Consider the following 18,363-nt stretch of genomic DNA (forward strand, 5'->3'; position numbering starts at 1 on the left):
ATACTCTGCAATGCTCCCCTGCGCAATACTCTGCAATGCTCCCCTGCGCAATACTCTGCAATACCCCCTGCGCAATACTCTGCAATACCCCCTGCGCAATACTCTGCAATACCCCTACCCCCTGTGCAATACCCTGAAATACCCCTACCCCCTGTGCAATACTCTGCAATGCTCCCCTGCGCAATACTCTGCAATACCCCCTGCACAATACTCTGCAATACCCCCTGCGCAATACTCTGCAATACCCCCTGCGCAATACTCTGCAATACCCCTGCACAATACTCTGCAATACCCCCGCACAATACTCTGCAATACCCGGAAAATACTCTGGGAAAAAATTGCGTTTTAACCACTTCCCGCCCGCATATGACGTCCTTGACTTTGTGCAGGGATATCTGAATGATGCCTGCAATTACAGGCATCATTCAGATATCATCTTTTTTCAGCCGGCGATTCCCTACACCATAAGAATGATCATGGCGGCAGTTCCGCCTCTTGATCATTCTTACAGGAGGCAAAAGGGGACGTCCCCACTCCCTTCGCCCTCCGGTGCTTCTTCCGACTCACCGCTACGATCGAAGCCAGGATCGTTTTTTTTTTTTTTTAGGCTTCCCAGCCTAGAGGTGAGATGTGGGGTCTTATTGACCCCATATCTCACTGTAAAGAGGACCTGTCATGCTATATTCCTATTACAAGGGATGTTTACATTCCTTGTAATAGGAATAAAAGTGATCAAAACATTTATTTTTGGGGAAAAACACGTCAAACTAAAATAAATAAAGTAAAATGAACAATAAAAAATAAAAAAAATAAAAATTAAAGCACCCCTGTTCGCGTGTGCTCGTATACAGAAGTGACCACACACGTAAGTCCCACCCACATATGAAAACGGTGTTCAAACCACACATGTGAGGTATCGCTGCGAACGTTAGAGCGAGAGCAATAATTTCGGCCCTAGACCTCTTCTCCAACTAAAAAGATGTAACCAGTAAAAATATTTAAAGCTTCGCCTATGGGGATTTTTAAGTAGCAAAGTTTGGTGCCATTCCACAAGCATGTGCAATTTTGAAGGGTGACATGTTGGGTGTATTTACTCAGCGTAACTTCATCTTTCATATTATGCAAAAACATTGGGCTAACTTTAATGTTTTTTTTTTAAAAGCACAAAACTGTTTTATTTCCAAAAAAAAAGCGTTCGAAAAATTGCTGCGCAAATACCATGCGCGATAAAAAGTTGCACGACCGCCATTGTATTCTCTAGGGTCTTTTCTAAAAAAGCATATATAATGTTTTGGGGTTCTATGTAATTTTCTAGCAAATAAATGATGATTTTTACATGGAGGAGAGAAATGTCAGAATTGGTCTGGGTGTTCCAGAACGCCTGATGGTGCTCCCTGCATGTTGGGCCTCTGTACAGTATGTGGCTACGCTGTGTAAAAGTCTCACACATGTGATATCGCCATACTCGGGAGGAATAGCAGAATGTGTTTTGGGGTGTAATTTGTGGTATGCATATGCTGTGTGTGAGAAATACCCTGCTAATATGAAAATGTTGTGAAAAATAAATAAAAATAAAAAAAAATCTTGATTTTGCAAAGAATAGAATTGTGGGAAAAAATGACAACTTTTTTTTCGGTGTAGGTTTTTTTTTTACTTTTTTTTTTTTTCTTTTCAATGGATAAAAAAACGCAAAAAAAATACTGGCGTCAGCGTTTTGAGCGTTTTTCAGCATTTTGCGTTTTTTAGTGTTTTTTTTTCGCCGAAAAACGGCACTTTGAAGATTTGCAGATTTCGGGCATTCAGAAAAAAGCCAATAAATTTCAAAGCTCATTATCATTAACACTAAAAAATGCCCAGGTGTGCATGGGCACATAGGTTAACATAGAGTTCAGTTTATGGGCTTTAAAAAAAAAAAGCCAAAACGACAATAAACTACAGTTTATCAGCTTAAGTGTGCATGGAGCCTAAGGCCCCATACACACGATAGAATTCATCCGCTGAAAAATCCCAGCGAATGGGTTTCAGCGGATAGATCCTATGGTGTGTACACTCCAGCGGATCTGTTTCCGCGGATATTTATCCCCTGGGATGGATTTCCAGCGGATAAATATTTGATGACATGCTATCAAATCTATCCGCTGGAATCCATCCCAACGGATGGATCCGCTGGTCTGTACAGACTCACCGGATCTATCCGTCCGAAGGGATTCCCCCGCATGCGTCGTAATGATTCGACGCATGCGTGGAATTCCTTATATGACAGCGTCGCGCACGTCGCCGCGTCATAATCGTGGCGACGGCACGACACGTCATCGCCAGAGGATTTCGGCGCGGATTTCGATTCGATGGTGAGTACACTCCATCGCATGGAAATCAGCGCAAATCCTCGAGAGGATTTATCCGCGGATATGGTCCGCTGGACCGTATCCGCGCATAAATCCTCTCGTGTGTATGGGGCCTTAGGCTGGGTTCACACTGGTTCGACAAATGCTCCGACATTGGCAGCTCATGTCGCATGATGTGTGAAAATCAATGTTTCCCTATGAGAGCCATCTTAACTGGTCCGACACAAGTCGGTCCGACTTTAAAAATGCTCCCTGTACTACTTTGGTCCGACTTTCGTCCTACTTCAGCCCATCGAATATCATTGAAGTCGGATCAAAGTAGGAGCCTTGTCCTTACCATCCGACTTTTGACATCCGACACGTGATTACAGCAGCAGTAAAAGGAATTTATCTCACTCTGGGATTGTTTTGATTGGTCAAAGAACAAGTCAGACTATCACAAAGTCGGATTAAAGTAGTATCCTGTTCATTCAAGTCTGATGGATGTAGGACCAATATACTGTAGGACTGATGTCGCAGAGCAAAGTAGGATGAAAGTTGGATGACTGTCCTGTAGTATCAGTGTGAACCCGGCCTAATACATAAACCGCTCATAAACATAAGTATAAAAACTGGTGACCAAGGGCGTGTTTAACCACTTCCCGTCCGGCCCATTGTAAAATGACATCCACAACGGACCTCTATGGCCCCATACACACGGGAGGATTTATCCGCGGATACGGTCCAGCGGACCGTTTCCACGGATAAATCCTCTCGAGGATTTCCGCGGATTTCTATGCGATGGCGTGTACACACCATCGCATTGAAATCCGCGCTGAAATCCTCTGGCGATGACGTGTCGCGCCGTCGCCGCGATTATGACGAGGCGACATGCGCGACGCTGTCATATAAGGAATTCCACGCATGCGTTGAATCATTACGACGCATGCGGGGGATCCCTTTGGACGGATGGATCCGGTGAGTCTATACAGACCAGCGGATCCATCCGTTGGATTTGTTTGGCATGTCAGCAAATATTCGATCTGCTGGAATCCATCCCAGGGGAGAAATATCCGCGGAAACAGATCCGCTGGAGTGTACACACCATAGGATCTATCCGCTGAAACCCATTTGCTGGGATTTTTCAGCGGATGGATTCTATCGTGTGTACAGGGCCTAACGATCCAGGTGGACGTCATATGACGTCCTGGGCTTTGTGGGTGGATATCTGAATGATGCCTGCAGCTAGAGGCATCATTCAGATATCCTTCTCTTGTGCCGGCGATTCTGCACAACGTAAGAACGATCATAGCGGTGGTTCCGCCGCTAGATCGTTCTTACATCCCCCCCCTCCCGCCGCCATCCGGTGCTTCTCCGGGCTCTCCCGTGCCATCGGGGGCCCGGAGAATGAATCGTCCGGCGCTGGAAGGAAGCATAGAGATGACTGGTGACCATCACGCCCGGGTCCCTGTAAGTAAACAAAGCCGCGTGCGTGCAACAATTCTAGCACTAGATCTCCTCTGTAAATCTAAACTGGTAACCTGTAAAACATTTCAAAACGTTGCCTATGGAGATTTTTAAGTACCGAAGTTTGGCGCCATTCCATGAGTGTGCGCAATTTTAAAGCGTGACATGTTAGGTATCTATTTACTCGGTGTAACATCATCTTTCATATTTTACAAAAAAATTGGGCTAACTTTACTGTTTTGTTATTTTTTTTATTCATGAAACAATTTTTTTCCAAAAAAAAGGCGTTTGAAAAATTATTGCGTAAATACCGTACAAGATAAAACGTTTCAATGACCGTCGTTTTATTCCCTAGGGTGTCTGCTAAAAAAACATATATAATGTTTGGGGGTTCTGCGTAATTTTCTAGCAAAAAAATTATGATTTGTACATGTAGGAGAGAAGTGCCAGAATAGGCCTGGTATGGATGGGTGTATAAAAGCCCTGTATGGAAGCGGTTAATTGTGTGACCTCACGCCACCACGATCGTGGACCGTGGCGTTGTTTTACATGTGATTGTGAGTCACCAGTTTTTATACTGTTTATGAATGGTTTATGTATTATACAACAGCTGCCAACAAGGCCAGGCCTCTGGGCGGCAGTGGGTGCAGGGGCGGCACTGTGGCTGAGAGGAGAGTACACTTTCATTTCGGGAGCTCCCCCCTGTCATGTCACGGATGGTGAGAGGAGAGAAAACTGAGGGAAGAGGAGGTGAGCACCCCCCCGCTTCTCAATGCAATTTTCAGCAGCAGCAACCCCCCCCCCCCCCACCTCTCAATGTGAGCACCCGCCCGCTTCTCAGTGTCCTGCCAAAAAAGTCCCCCGGCGGATAATGTCCCCCCTGTACTGCGGAGGCGGCATTGAAGGACCCGGCCTTGGGGTGGCAAAGGGAGTAAATCCGGGCCTGCCCCCCCATCACTGAGCATTAGCATAGCTCTCCCCCCTAGCCTGCCGAAATGCTCTGTTCTGCCGCTGTGGAGTGATAGCAGGAACAGAACAGAGAAGTAGACACTGGGCGGGCAGGCTAGTGCATCAGGCTGTCTTTTGTCTAGCCTGCCACAGTGCTCTGCAGGGCACTGGGCAGGCTAGTTTCGAGGCATCTGCACACAATCACAATGCGCACCCCAAACCGGCCCTTGTAAATGTTGTGGTTTATGCCAGTGCGTCAATCTATGCACTGTCACGGATGGGGATGACGCCATCACTGTCGGATATCACTTCATTCTTAATAGTGTCACCCAGGCCTGGACTGGGACAGAAAATAGACCCAGGCATTTTAGACTGAGCAGCCCAGTGTAAATCCTCCCAGCTTAATCTCCTTAGAACAGCGCGGCTTTCTCCACATGGATGTCCCTCCTCCTAGGCTTCTCCTCCTGTTGTGGATGTACTGTCAGTGTGGAGGAGGAACCTAGACTCTGTCGGCTGTGAGGAGTGTAAATGTGATAGGCGACAGGTGTCCTGACGAGTAGGGTCCCCCCTGTCCCATAATACCCACCCTGTATTGCGCAGCCGCAGCACTTGCACACTACGGAGCACAACTGAGCCACCACTCACCGCCTGCCTGTCACAATAATAGGGGATTGCAGTGCCGGTTCCTGGAAGACATGCAGGCACTGAGCACTGAGCTGTCTGCCTATGCCTTCTTTCTCCTTCTCCCTTCCCGAACATTGTATAGTCACAGTAAAGATACCGGAGTCCACAGGGGAAGGAGGAGGAGGAGGAGAGAGCCGCGGCACCTCTCTCAATCCAGCGCTGTGTCGAGTGTCACCCAGGTGTGGACTGCACCCCCCACTCCCCCCTTGCAACGCTGCTGCACTTCAAACAATTAGCTAAACACCCTGTCCATCTTCCATCCCATATGTTTCCAGTCAGCCAGTTACAGAAATGACAGAAAACAAAATATATTTATTGATGGATCTCCAACTTCCATGGTTTCTGTTCTGGTCTGCAGACTTGGGCATAGTATACATAATATCAGGTCAGCTGCTTGTCTGGCATTCAGCTTCAAATAGATCCAACAAGAAAAGTCAGATCTCCTTGTTGAATTCTTACCACTGAGCTACATGGTAAACCATGACACGATCTTTTCAGCATTAGCTGCAAACTGGACATTGTGTTTCCATTAGGCTAAGCATATAAACGTTACACCACTTTTCTTTCAAATTTTACAATAAAAGTCAGGACAGTAATCCTGTTATCCATTGATAATAATACTGATATCAATATTATTTTCTATCCTGTTTTATAGGTAGCCAACGAAGATGGAATTTATTCTCATGAAGAACATAAAGTGGATATCATAGCGAAATCAAGCGGTTCAAGTAAGTATAGTTAAGATAAAATATAAACCGGATTGAATTTAGTCCTTCATATTATAAATGGCCCTTAGCATGGAATAAATGGATAGAGCAACTTGGGTTTCATTTAAGAGCAAATTATTATTTTAGACTCAGGCCTTGTACACACGGTTTGATTGTTGTACGAAGGGCGTGTGCAGGATTTTGCCTAGCATACTAATTATCCGCAAATTGTCGTTTGACAAACATGAACGTAGTGACCTTCTATGAGAGTATAAAATGGAAGTTAATTTCTCAAGCGCCACGCTTTGGGCCTCTTCAGCTAATTTTGTGTTAGAAAATTGGTGAGCTTTGATTCGCTATTTTCATATTATACAAAACAAATGCATTTTAAGATACGATTGGCTTAACTACATCAGTATCACCAGCAAAGCAGCTTCATTATTATCCCATTAAAGAAGATGAGAATGTGCGCTGCATTTCAACATTTCATCAATTGCCACATCACAAATGTTAATTCTAGATTACGAACAGTAGTTTACAAGACCAAACTCTTTCCAATCATTCCTTGATTCCGAGCATGCGTGTTTGTATTTTCGACTTTTGTGTGACGAATTATGTACTGACCGTCCGAAAATCAGACGTTAAGTTCACATCCAACAAAAATTTTATAGCCTGCACATCCAGTTTTTGTCTGACGAAAAAGTCATATTAACTGTCGAAAGCACCATACTAACGATCCGAAAATCCGAAGACAGCTTGTCTTACGAATTTTACCTTCTGATTTTCGTATCGTGTATGAGGCCTAAGGCAGCCCTTAGATTAACCACTTGGCACAAAATCACCTATCTGTAGGTCATTTTGCGCAAGTGGTTGTGCCTGCAGGCATCACCCAGGTACCGGTTTTTAGAGCCAACATGCGGCTAACCAGCCACTCGGCTGTTATAACAAACAGCGGGAGGGGACACTCCCCCTCCTGCCACCTTTTGTGGCTTGCCCCGGGATCTCCCGTCCCATGGGGAGACCCGAGCCAACAGGCAAGACCCAAAGCACGTCCGCTGGCTGGCCGGAACCCAACCAAAGCCGTCTTTAAAGAAGAAATATCATTATTTTTTTTCATTATTCTGCCCCCTATGGGACAAAGTACATCCTGTTATGAGATGTAACTAGATGTTAACCATTTTCCTCCTGATTTACAATATGTATGTTTTCTGTCTAGCTCTCCATGGGTCTTTCTCTGTAAAGGTTCATCTAGATGCCAAATTATCACCACATTTTACTTTGCTTGTCTATACTATGCTGTCAAAAGGCGAAACCCTCAGCGGCATCACCTTTTTTGAAGTCTCTGCATGCTTTGGAAACAAGGTGAGTAACAACTGCGTCATATTTAATGCAATAAAATGCAATTACTGTACTATTTGCAAAAATGCAATAACCTGTCGGACACATTCCACATTCTATACAACATTTTATTTAATTTTTAAAGTATTTTTAAACCAACTGGTTTCTCTGGGTTAGCGTGGTATGCATATAGTCACTGATTTAAAGGGTCACTAAAGGAAAAAAAAATGTTGCTGAAATGACTGTTTACAGGGTATAGAGACATAAAAGTTAACTGATTCCTTTTTAAAATGATTAAAAATTGAATTGAATCTATCATATAATGTGCCTCTAGTTTCACGTTCGGTTTTAAATGTACATACATACGTTTCGGGTGAGAGGTGAGTCGGGAAGACTCACAGAACAAAAACAACAAATCCAGGGCAGTCTTTTGTTTTTAAAATGAATCTGATTGGTTCTGAGGAGTTTTAGACACGCAGTAATGACAGCTTAGCCACCGTGAAATTCTCCCAGTTACGATAGTTATAAGGAAACAGGCAACCAGGAAGTGTGGAGATCACAGCAGAATTACAGCAACTTCAAAGCAAAAACGAACAATGAGGACATGAAACCAGTACTGCAGTAAGGTAAAGGAAGCTATTTAGTGACCCTTTAATGGAATAACAGGCAGAAAGGCATAACTTAATTAAAGAAATACACGAGACACCAGGCTTGGATAAATTGGTTTTAAAAGATAGGACAAAGATAGTATTATTACTATTATTATACAGGATTTATATAGCGCCAACAGTTTACGCAGCACTTTACAACTTGAGGGTAGACAGTACAAATACAATACACTTTAATACAGTTGGAATCAGAGGGCCCTGTTCCTTAGAGCTTACAATCTAAGAGGGAAGGTCAAGAGATACAAGAGGTAATAACTCAATAGCATTTGAATAACAATATAACTCAAAGCAGCTTAGTCACCATGGCTCATGCTGTATCATCAACATTTGCACACTTTTGAACTTCCCAATAAACTTTGATTTCAAAAAACATCTTTTTATAAAATATATATCTATATATATATATATATAGATATATATACCGTATTTATCTGCGTATAACACGCATTTTTCCCCCCTTAAAATCAGGGGGAAATCGTGGGTTCGCGTTATACGCCGATCCCCGCTGTCTCTGAGGGCCCCAGACAAAGACCGAGCCGAGCCGAGTGTAGTGCGCACTCCGCTAGGCTCGGCCACGCTCGGCTCCGCCCGCAGCCACGCGAGAGGAGCCGAATACACCGGAAATCCGGCTCTGCACAGCTCGACCGAGGCGCCGAACTCAAACCCGGCAGACGGACGCAACGAACACCAACAAGGCTGGACGGACCGGGCAGATGGACGCGACGGACACCGACAAGGCTGGACGGACCCCACGCAAGGCCGCAGACAGACCCCGGACAAGGCCGCTGATGGACGCCGACAGCAGACGGACACCGACAAGGCTGAGCATCCAAAATGTAAGTTTTTTCCTAAACTTCCCTTCTAAGCTTGGGGTGCGCGTTATACGCCTGCGCGCATTATACGCCGATAAATACGGTAGATATATATTATATATTATATATAAAATGTTTGTTTTAATTTAGATTTTGTCTAAACAGCTGTCTGACCAAAAGTGAGAGTTTCTGCCTGGTGACATTTCTCTAAAGGTAGAATCAGTAATTTTGTGACACAACCAATTTTTCCAAAATAAAAATCTGCTCATACCAATGGCGACAGTCACCCTTTGTATATTATCAGCATAAAAAAACATCAGATGCAACCCCAGGGTAGAGCCTGTTTTTCCCATACAGTGGAAAAAGAGAGCGTTTTGATTTGCGAGCAACTTTTTTTTTTTTTTTTTATTCTGACTCTGTTTGCGAGTGTTGACTCGCAAGACGAGCAGAATTCGAGCTAAATAGGCCTGCAGTACCTCATTTGGCCTTAGGTACAGGGGGTGCAGAAGCCAAGCAGAGCCGAAAATAGGCCAACAGTACCTCATGTGGCCTGAGGTACGGGGGCGCAGAAGCCGAGAAAAGCCGAACATTGGCCTGCAGTACCTCATTTGGCCTGAGGTACGGGGGCGCAGGAAAGAGCCAAAGTGTCCTCTGGCCTTTTTTTTTTCACTTAAAAATGTACATCTTAGTCCATGTCAAAGGTGTAGTTAGAACAACATGTAATATAAAGTACTGTGAACTATATATATTGTATGCATTATACCTATCTATCCAGCAGGTGGCACTGTAGTGTGTCTCTATGGTAAGTTTATTCGCTCTAAGGCCCCGTACACACGACCAAACATGTATGCTGAAACTGGTCCGCGGGCTAGTTTCAGCATACATGTTCGGTCGTGTGTGGGCGCGAGCGGGCCGAATTCCAGAAAACATTTGCCCGCCGGGCCTTTTCCCAGCGGGCAAATATTCCTGGACGTGTTTTAAAACCATCCGCTGGAATCCTGCCCGCTCGGACATGTACGGTCGTCAGTACAGACCTACCGTACATTTCCAGGCGCCCGCCGTCCCTCGCATGCGTCGAATGACTTCGACGCATGCGTGGAAGCCTTTAAATGGCAGGCCCGCCCACGTCTCCGCGTCATCGCCGCGTCATCGTCGCGGCGACGACGCGGACACGCCCCGCGTATTGTTTACGCGCGGACTTCTGTACGATGGTGTGTACAACCATCGTACAGAAGCCCTCTGGCAGACATGTACGGTGAAAACGGTCCGACGGACCGCTTTCACCGTACATGTTTGTTCGTGTGTACCCGGCCTTAGTGTACGTAGTTGTATGCTTCTTGTTCCTGTTTCTGTCTACATGATATGTAAAGCCATGATGAAGATATCCTCCATGATAGTAAAGGTGTTCTGCTTTATACAGGAATAGGAGGGAGCCGAACACCCCCCCCGTTCGGTTCGCACCAGAACCTTCGAACGGACCGAACATTTAGAACCCCATTGACGTCAATCGGACTCGAATGTTCGAATTCAAAAGTACTAATTTTAAAGCCTAATATGCAAGTTATTGTCGGAAAACGGGTTCGAGAACCCGGGTCTTTCCCCAGGGAACATGTATCAATGGAAAAAAAAGTTTTAAAAACGGTCGTTTTTTTCTGGAGCAGTGATTTTAATGATGCTTAAAGTGAAAAAAAAAAATATGAAAAATTCCTTTAAATATCGTACCTGCTGGGTGTCTATAGTATGCCTTTGAGGTGGCACGTGTTTAGAACTGTCCCTACACAAAATGAGATTACTATAAGAAAAAAGTAATTTAAAACTGCTTGCGGGTTTAATTTAATGTCTGGTCCCTGCAATATGGATGAAAATTATTGAGAAAAATAGCATGGGTTTCCCCCCACTCCCCCAGGTCATTACAAGCCCCTTTGGCCCTATATACTTTGAACAGCATTATACAGGCGGTGCAAACAAGACAGGCACTGTAGGTTTGTTGTTAAGTAGAATCTGTTTGTAATTTTGAATTGGTACTTTTTTAAAGTGTAGCTCCAGCCATAAAATCTATTTTTAAGCTTTCCTAAACATATAGAAGGGTTATCACCCCTGTAAACATTTGTTTTGCTGTCTGTGTGCACTCCAACTAGATTTGGGTTTTGTAGTGTAACAAGGATTGGTGATAAAGCATCAGTGGACAGGAGACACCTCTTACAGAAGAGAATTTCCCTTCCTAGGGGTAGATTTCCTCTCACTTCCTGTTGTCTCCTTCCGTTTGCAAGTAGGAGTCGTTTGTAAGTTGGATGTTTGAAAGTAGGGGCCTGCCGTATATACTCTGCAGAAGTTTGGGCCCTAGGTGTTGGTGTTGCCACAACACTGTAAGCCCTCACAGTTAGTCTTGGTGGGCGGTGGAACGCCCTGCTGTGTGAACTATTATATCAAGAATTGTAATTACATGCCATTGTTGAACAGTGGTAGAAAAATTGGGCCTTTGGTGCTGGCGCTGGTGCCACAACTCTGTAAGCCCTCACAGTTGCGCTTGGTGGGCACAGGAATGGGCCCTGCTGTGAAATATTAGATCAAGAATTGTAATTACATGCCCCTGTTGAACAGGGGCTGAAAAATTTGGCCTTTGTTGGTGGTGGTGCTGGTGCCGCAACCCCTCACAGATACTCTAGTTGGAGCGCAGGAATGAGACCGTTGCAAAGTATTGCATCAACAATTGTAATTACAAGCCCCTGTTAAACAGGGGCAGAAAAATTGGGTCTTACGCACTGGTGCTGGTGCCACAACACTGCAACCCCTCACAGATACTCTAGTTGGAGCGCAGGAATGAGCCCGCTGCAAAGTATTGCATCAAAAATTGTAATTACACGCCCCTGTTAAACATGGGCAGAAAAATTGGACCTTAGGCACTGGTGCTGCTGCCACAACACTGCAACCCCTCACAGATACTCTAGTTGGAGCGCAGGAATGAGCCCGCTGCAAAGTATTGCATCAAAAATTGTAATTACACTCCCCTGTTAAACAGGGGCAGAAAAATTGGACCTTAGGCACTGGTGCTGGTGCCACAACACTGCAACCCCTCACAGATACTCTAGTTGGAGTGCAGGAATGAGCCCGCTGCAAAGTATTGCATCAAAAATTGTAATTACACGCCCCCCTTAAACAGGGGCAGAAAAATTGGGCCTTAGCCACTGGTGGCGGTGCCCAGTACCAAAAATGTTCTTACAAGCTATCAGCATGATCATTGAGGAGGAAAAGGATAGTAACTCAGCTTAACAGGATAGTCACTCAGCATCAGCATAGGCAGTCTTGAAGGGATCTGACATTTAAAAAAAAAAATACTCCGCATCAGGTGCTTGGTAGCTGGTGGTGATCCAAGCCTGATTAATTTTTATGAAGGTCAGTCGATCGACCGAGTCGGTGGAGAGGCACACCCTGTGATCGGTTACAAAGCCTCCAGCAGCACTGAATGTGCGTTCTAAACGAACGCTGGATGCAGGACAAGCCAGAAGCTCAATTGCGTACTGTGCAAGCTCTGGCCAGTGATCCATCCTCAAGACCCAGTAAGCCAGAGGATTTTCGGTGGGAAAGGTGTCCAAGTCTGATCTTGCCCCTAGGTATTCCCGCACCATGTAAAACAGACGCTGGCGATGGTTGCTGGAATCGGTCATACCTTGGGGCTGCGGACTAAAACATTGTCTGAACGCATCGGTCAGACGGCCACCTTCTCCACCGCTCCTTCTGTAACTGACCGAAGCCTCAGCAACACGTTGTCCAGGACCTGGATTTTGTAACCCCCCAGTCTCTGGGAACGCGTTGCACAGACCTTTCTGCAAGGCCTCCCGAAGATGTTTCATCTTCTGCTCCCTCTGCGCCGGCAAGATAAGGTCCGCAACTTTATTCTTGTAACGTGGATCAAGGAGAGTTGCCAGCCAGTAATGATCCCTCTCCTTGATAGCACAAATACAAGGATCCTTCCGCAGGCTTTGCAGGATCAGGGAGGCCATACAACATAGGTTTGCTGAGGCATTCGGTGAGTCCTCTGGGTCATTGAGGACGACAGGATCCGCAGCCACCTCATCCCAGGCACGTACAAGTCCATGGGTTCCTTGGGACTGTAATTGATCCCTTGAAGACTGCTGCTGAGTGCTAGGCTCCACCTCCATGCTGACACAATCCTCCTCCTCGTCCTATTCCTGTGTGATAGGTGGGCAAGCAGGAACACTGTCTGGATAAAGGGGGCCTTGAGAGGTAAGGAAATCCTCCTCTTCCTCTCTCTGTTCTGCTTCAAGGGCCCTGTCCATTATTCCACACAGCGTGTGCTCCAACATGTGAAAAAGAGGGACAGTCTCACTGATGCATGCACTGTCACTGCTCACCATCCTCGTGGCCTCCTCAAATGGTGACAGGACAGTGCATGCATCCCTGATCATGGCCCACTGGCGTGGGGGGAAAAAACAAGCTCCCCCGACCCAGTTCTGCTGCCATATTGGCACAGATACTCATTAATGGCCCTCTGCTGTTCCACCTGGTGGGCATGTCACAGATTTGGCGGTTCTTGGGCAGGTTGTATTCCCTTTGGAGGTCTGCCAGCCGAGCACTGGCATTATATGACCGTCGGAAATGCACACAGACTTTCCTGGCCTGCTTCAGGAGAGAACTTCTTTCGGCGCTGCAGCAGCTGGGGCAGGGAAATTTGCCTGGTACAATCTGCCATTGGTGTACCGATAGTAGATTGCCTGCATGTACTAGGCTGTGACACACCTAATTCTACACCTTCAGTCCTATCAGTGCAGGCTTCAGAGAGGACTGAGGGTATAGTGGGGTTGGAGATCCCAGCTGATGAGGGGCAAGGGGAGGTCCGCTTTGTTCTTTGGTGTGGGTCTTTGAGGTACGCTTGCCAACGAACTGCATGGCAGGTCGACGTATGTCTGGTCAAGCATGTGGTGCCCAAGCGGGTGATGTTTTGGCCACGCGAGATACGCTCGAGACATATGTTGCAAATAGCAGCAGTGCGATCCGATGCACTCGTCTCAAAAAAGGCCCACACCGAAGAACTTTTGAAATAACGCTTAGACACAGCAGCACCCTGCATATGCGTAGCTCTGCGTTGTGATGCAGTCGGTGTGCTGCCCTTAAGCTGGCCCCTGGAGGGCATCCTGCCTTGTTGGAGATGTGCCTGTGCCTCCTCTCTCCTATCAGGCACCCACGTAGAGTCAGTGACCTCATCATCCCCTCCCTCCTCATCACTGTAGAAAACCTGGCAGTATGCTGCAGCTGGGGGAACATGACTGCCAGATTGCTGTCCTTCTTGGGCACCCCCTCTCTCTGGGCTCACGTTACTGCCTTCCTCTAGCTGTGTACCATCATCAGAGCCTTCAAAACGCTGCGCATCCTCATGCAGCATGTACCCAACACTGTGTTCAAACAGTTTGGGGGACTCCTCAGGAGGACATGGTGGGGCTAGGGAAGGAGTGACTGATGCCATTGAGCAGAGGGAAGAGGACGCCTTGGCAGCTGCTTTGCCAGACAAAGTACCCTGAGCCTGGGTGAGAGAGGATGAGGACGGCTTGGTCATCCACTCTACCAAGTCTTCTGCATGTTGCGGCTCAACACGGTCAGCTGCCGAAAACAAGGACGAGCGTGTCCAACGACCACGTGCTGATGAGGATGCACCGTGTCCATGACCAGCACTGTTGCCTCTAGACGCAGAGCTTGCTTGCCCTCGTGACTCTCTGCCTCTCCTTGTTGTCCTTCAAGACATACTAATGGCCTGCAGAGGACAAAGGCAGTACACACACCTCGTAGCTTTAGGTGTAAACTGCAGAGGACACAGGCTGTACACACCAAGTAGCTTTAGGTGCAAACTGCAGAGGACACGGCCAGTACACACCAAGTAGCTTAAGGTGCAAACTACAGAGGACACGGGCAGGACACACCAAGTAGCTTTAGGTGCAAACTGCAGAGGACAAAGGCAGTACACTCACTACGTAGCTTTAGGTGCAAACCGCAGAGGACACGGGCAGTACACACCAAGTAGCTTTAGGTGCAAACTACAAAGGACATGGGCAGTACACACCAAGTAGCTTTAGGTGCAAACTGCAGAGGACAAATGCAGTACACACACTACGTAGCCAAACTGCAGAGGACAAAGCCAGTACACACACTACGTAGCTTTCGGTGCAAACTGCAGAGGACACGGGCAGTACACACCAAGTAGCTTTTGTTTACAAACTACAGAGGACACGGGCAGTACACACCAAGTAGCTTTAGGTGCAAACTGCAGAGAACAAAGGCAGTACACACCACGTAGCTTTATGGTGCACACTGCAGAGGACACAGGCAGTACACACTACGTAGCTTTAGGTGCAAACTGCAGAGGACACGGGCAGTACACACCAAGTAGCTTTAGGTGCAAACTGCAGAGGACATAGGCAGTACACATCACGTAGCTTTATGGTGCACACTGCAGAGGACACAGGCAATACACTACGTGAGAATACTGCAGCTAGCACAATCACCTGCCTGCCAGTAAATTAGGAATAGCTGATCTAGCTAAACTATACAGTGTATAAATATATGTAAAACACCTGGGATGCATATATATACTCTACACACTGTAACTTTAACTGACTAGCCTGCCTGCTCTATCTACCTAGAAAAAATGACTCTCTCTCAATCCCTCTCTAACCACCGCCGCAACACACTACACAAGGCCGACCTGCAGGCGGCCTTTTATAGTGTCGGACGTGTACTAAACCCCCTGCGCCATAATTCGCCAAAGCCACCCTGGCTTTGGCGAATTATGGCTCTCCGTTTTTTGTGCGCTGTGATTGGCCAAGCATGCGGGTCAAAGTGCATGCTTGGCAAATCATCAGCCAGCAATGCACTGCGATGCCGCAGTGAATTATGGGCTGTGACGTGCCCGTAACATTCGTATTTCGTCGAACATACGATGTTCGATCGAACATACGATGTTCGATCGAACATGGGTTCGACTCAAACACGAAGCTCATCCCTATACAGGAAGCTTCCAGCCCATGATTTCAATACTCTGCACAATAAAAGGCAGGTTTTAAGCTGGTGAAGTAATACTTATGACCAGTAGAGGAGAATTCTGAAAATTTTGACTTCTGTTCTGCATCTTTTTTATTCAGGTTCAGCTTAAATTCTCTGAACAACAAGTCCACCCTGGAGGAAAGGTGAATCTGGACGTGTCGGCAGAGGCTGGGTCACTATGCAGTGTGCGCTCTGTGGATAAAGGATACTTACTTCAATACCCCCATGAAAATGTCTCATTTGCAGATGAAGTTGTAAGTGTAAATATATGTTTGGCCTGTGTGGACAAGTGTCACTTTAAGTCTGATGAATAAATGTCATTTTATGTGAGTGCCACAGTTGTACCTGTTACTACATAAGTGGCTACCGAACAATTAAATGCCCCAATTGAAGGAGCTCAGAGAGGGCCTCTGGAAATAACACAGGATATCTTGTAAATTTGGAGTGCAAAAAGGTCTTAGCGACAATCTGGGGAATTCATAAAGGATGTCTATGACACTCTTTAGGATTCCATTGTGCCTCAGGCTGCATGAAAAATATCAGTGGAGGTGACAGATTCATGTATCTGTTGAACCAGCTGCATTCATTTGGGGCAAGTATCACATGCATAGGTGCACTGAGACCAGCTTGTACACAAGGAAACTCCATCCTCTGTGCAACTGAGCTCCGTTTCTTTTCTGCAGCTGTCACACAGACAGGAGTTTTGTAGCTGAGTGGGCAGTGCCTGATAGGGATTCAGAGACACTAGTTCCCCATCAGGTCAGGGCCACCACCAGGAATTATGGGGCCCCTTACACAGCTAGCTTCAGGCATGGGCCCTCTGGAGCAGAGAACCGGGGGGGGGGGGGGGCTGCCGCCCTGAAATTAAGAAGTGGGGGGGAGCTGCCGCGAATTGAGAAGCGGGGGGGGGGGGGCACTTTACAAAAGAAATAAAGAGAACTATATATAAAAAAAAGGGGGTTGCCATCTGGGCCCTGGGGACCTCTGGGCCCAGATATATATATGGGCCCAGATATATATATACAAATTATTATTATTTTTTATAAAAAGAAATTACAAAAAAAGGGGGGTTGCCATCTGGGCCCTCTAATAATAAAACAAAAAAACCTCTGGGCCTTTTTATAAAAAATAATTAAAAACACATATATATATATATATATATATATATATATATAAACAAATTGATATATTTTATTTATTATTATATTTTATATATAAAAAAATAAACATTTCTAAAAAAAAAGGGGGGGTCTGCCACATGGGGCTCTGGGAACCTCTGAGCCCTTTAATAATTTATATATATATATATATATATATATATATATATATATATATATATATATATATATATGAACTAAAAAGAAAGAAAGAAATAAAATAATATAAAAAAAATTAAGATTTTTTATAAAAAAAGGGGGGTTGCCATCCGAGGCCCTGGGGACCTCTGGGCCCTTTAATAATTATATATTGGCCCTTTAATAAAAAATAAAATAAAAATATATTAAAAAAAATATTTTTTTTTTATAAAAAATAAATAAAAAAAGGGGGGTTGCCATCTGGGGCCCTGGGGAACTCCGGACCCCTAAAGGGGGTTGCCATCCGGGCCCCTTACAGGTGTACTGCCTGTATCCCCCTGATGGCGGCCCTGCATCAGGTCAACTCTCCTTGTGATTAATAGTAGGTGGTGAGTGGATTCCTAGGCCAGTAGACAGCCTGCAGATTACATTCAGTTCTTTGGGCTATGCTGTGCTATTTATGACATCAGATCCCCTCCCCTTGCCTTCTGAAGTTCAGAAATGCTGTGTAAACTGGGCACTTTGAACTGCTCTAGAGGAGAGAGGGTTTCAGATAAACAGGTGAAACTTTTGTAGGAAGATTTTCTTTCATCCATGTGCATCACCTGGGGCTAGTCACTTCAGTGGGTATATGTGAGGGTTTACAACCACTTTAAATATTCAGGGAAGTAAAATAGATGGTTTAGCTATCCGTAGTGCTAGTGGTGATGTGTGTTGGGAAAAGGACCTACATATAGATGCAAGGAATGCTAAAAGAAAATGTATCCAGCTGACAGATGTGTTCCTGCTTCCTGACATTTCCCACCCTTAAACTGGTCTATAATTGATGCTCTTAGTGGGCCTTGGTTAATCAGATGTCTTTCCTGGACTGATGGTTAAGGCAAGCCTTTAACTTAGTTATATTGGGTAACCTCGGTTCTGTGGCTGGCACTGACTTGTTATTGTCAACTGTTAGCGGTTAGTTTGAAATTATTGATGGACAAATATGATTTAAAGTCAACAAAGATGTGACCTTCCAGCTACAACCATGCAGTACTTTTATCTGGGTGGGTAATGGGTAAGTGTAT

At 45.7% G+C, this 18,363-nt stretch overlaps 1 protein-coding gene across 1 annotated transcript in view; it reads left to right on the plus strand.

The window, feature by feature from the left end:
- Positions 1–18,363, plus strand: part of LOC120946920 (alpha-2-macroglobulin-like protein 1) — a 174,381-nt gene that overhangs the window by 49,762 nt on the left and 106,256 nt on the right. Inside the window, exons 13-15 of the mRNA XM_040361744.1 lie at positions 6,079–6,151; positions 7,347–7,492; positions 16,100–16,255. Of these exons, the coding sequence (XP_040217678.1) occupies positions 6,079–6,151; positions 7,347–7,492; positions 16,100–16,255 (375 nt within the window). The remainder of the gene's footprint in view (positions 1–6,078; positions 6,152–7,346; positions 7,493–16,099; positions 16,256–18,363) is intronic.

Source organism: Rana temporaria, chromosome 8 (genome assembly GCF_905171775.1).
Source record: "Rana temporaria chromosome 8, aRanTem1.1, whole genome shotgun sequence".
Taxonomy (NCBI): domain Eukaryota; kingdom Metazoa; phylum Chordata; class Amphibia; order Anura; family Ranidae; genus Rana; species Rana temporaria.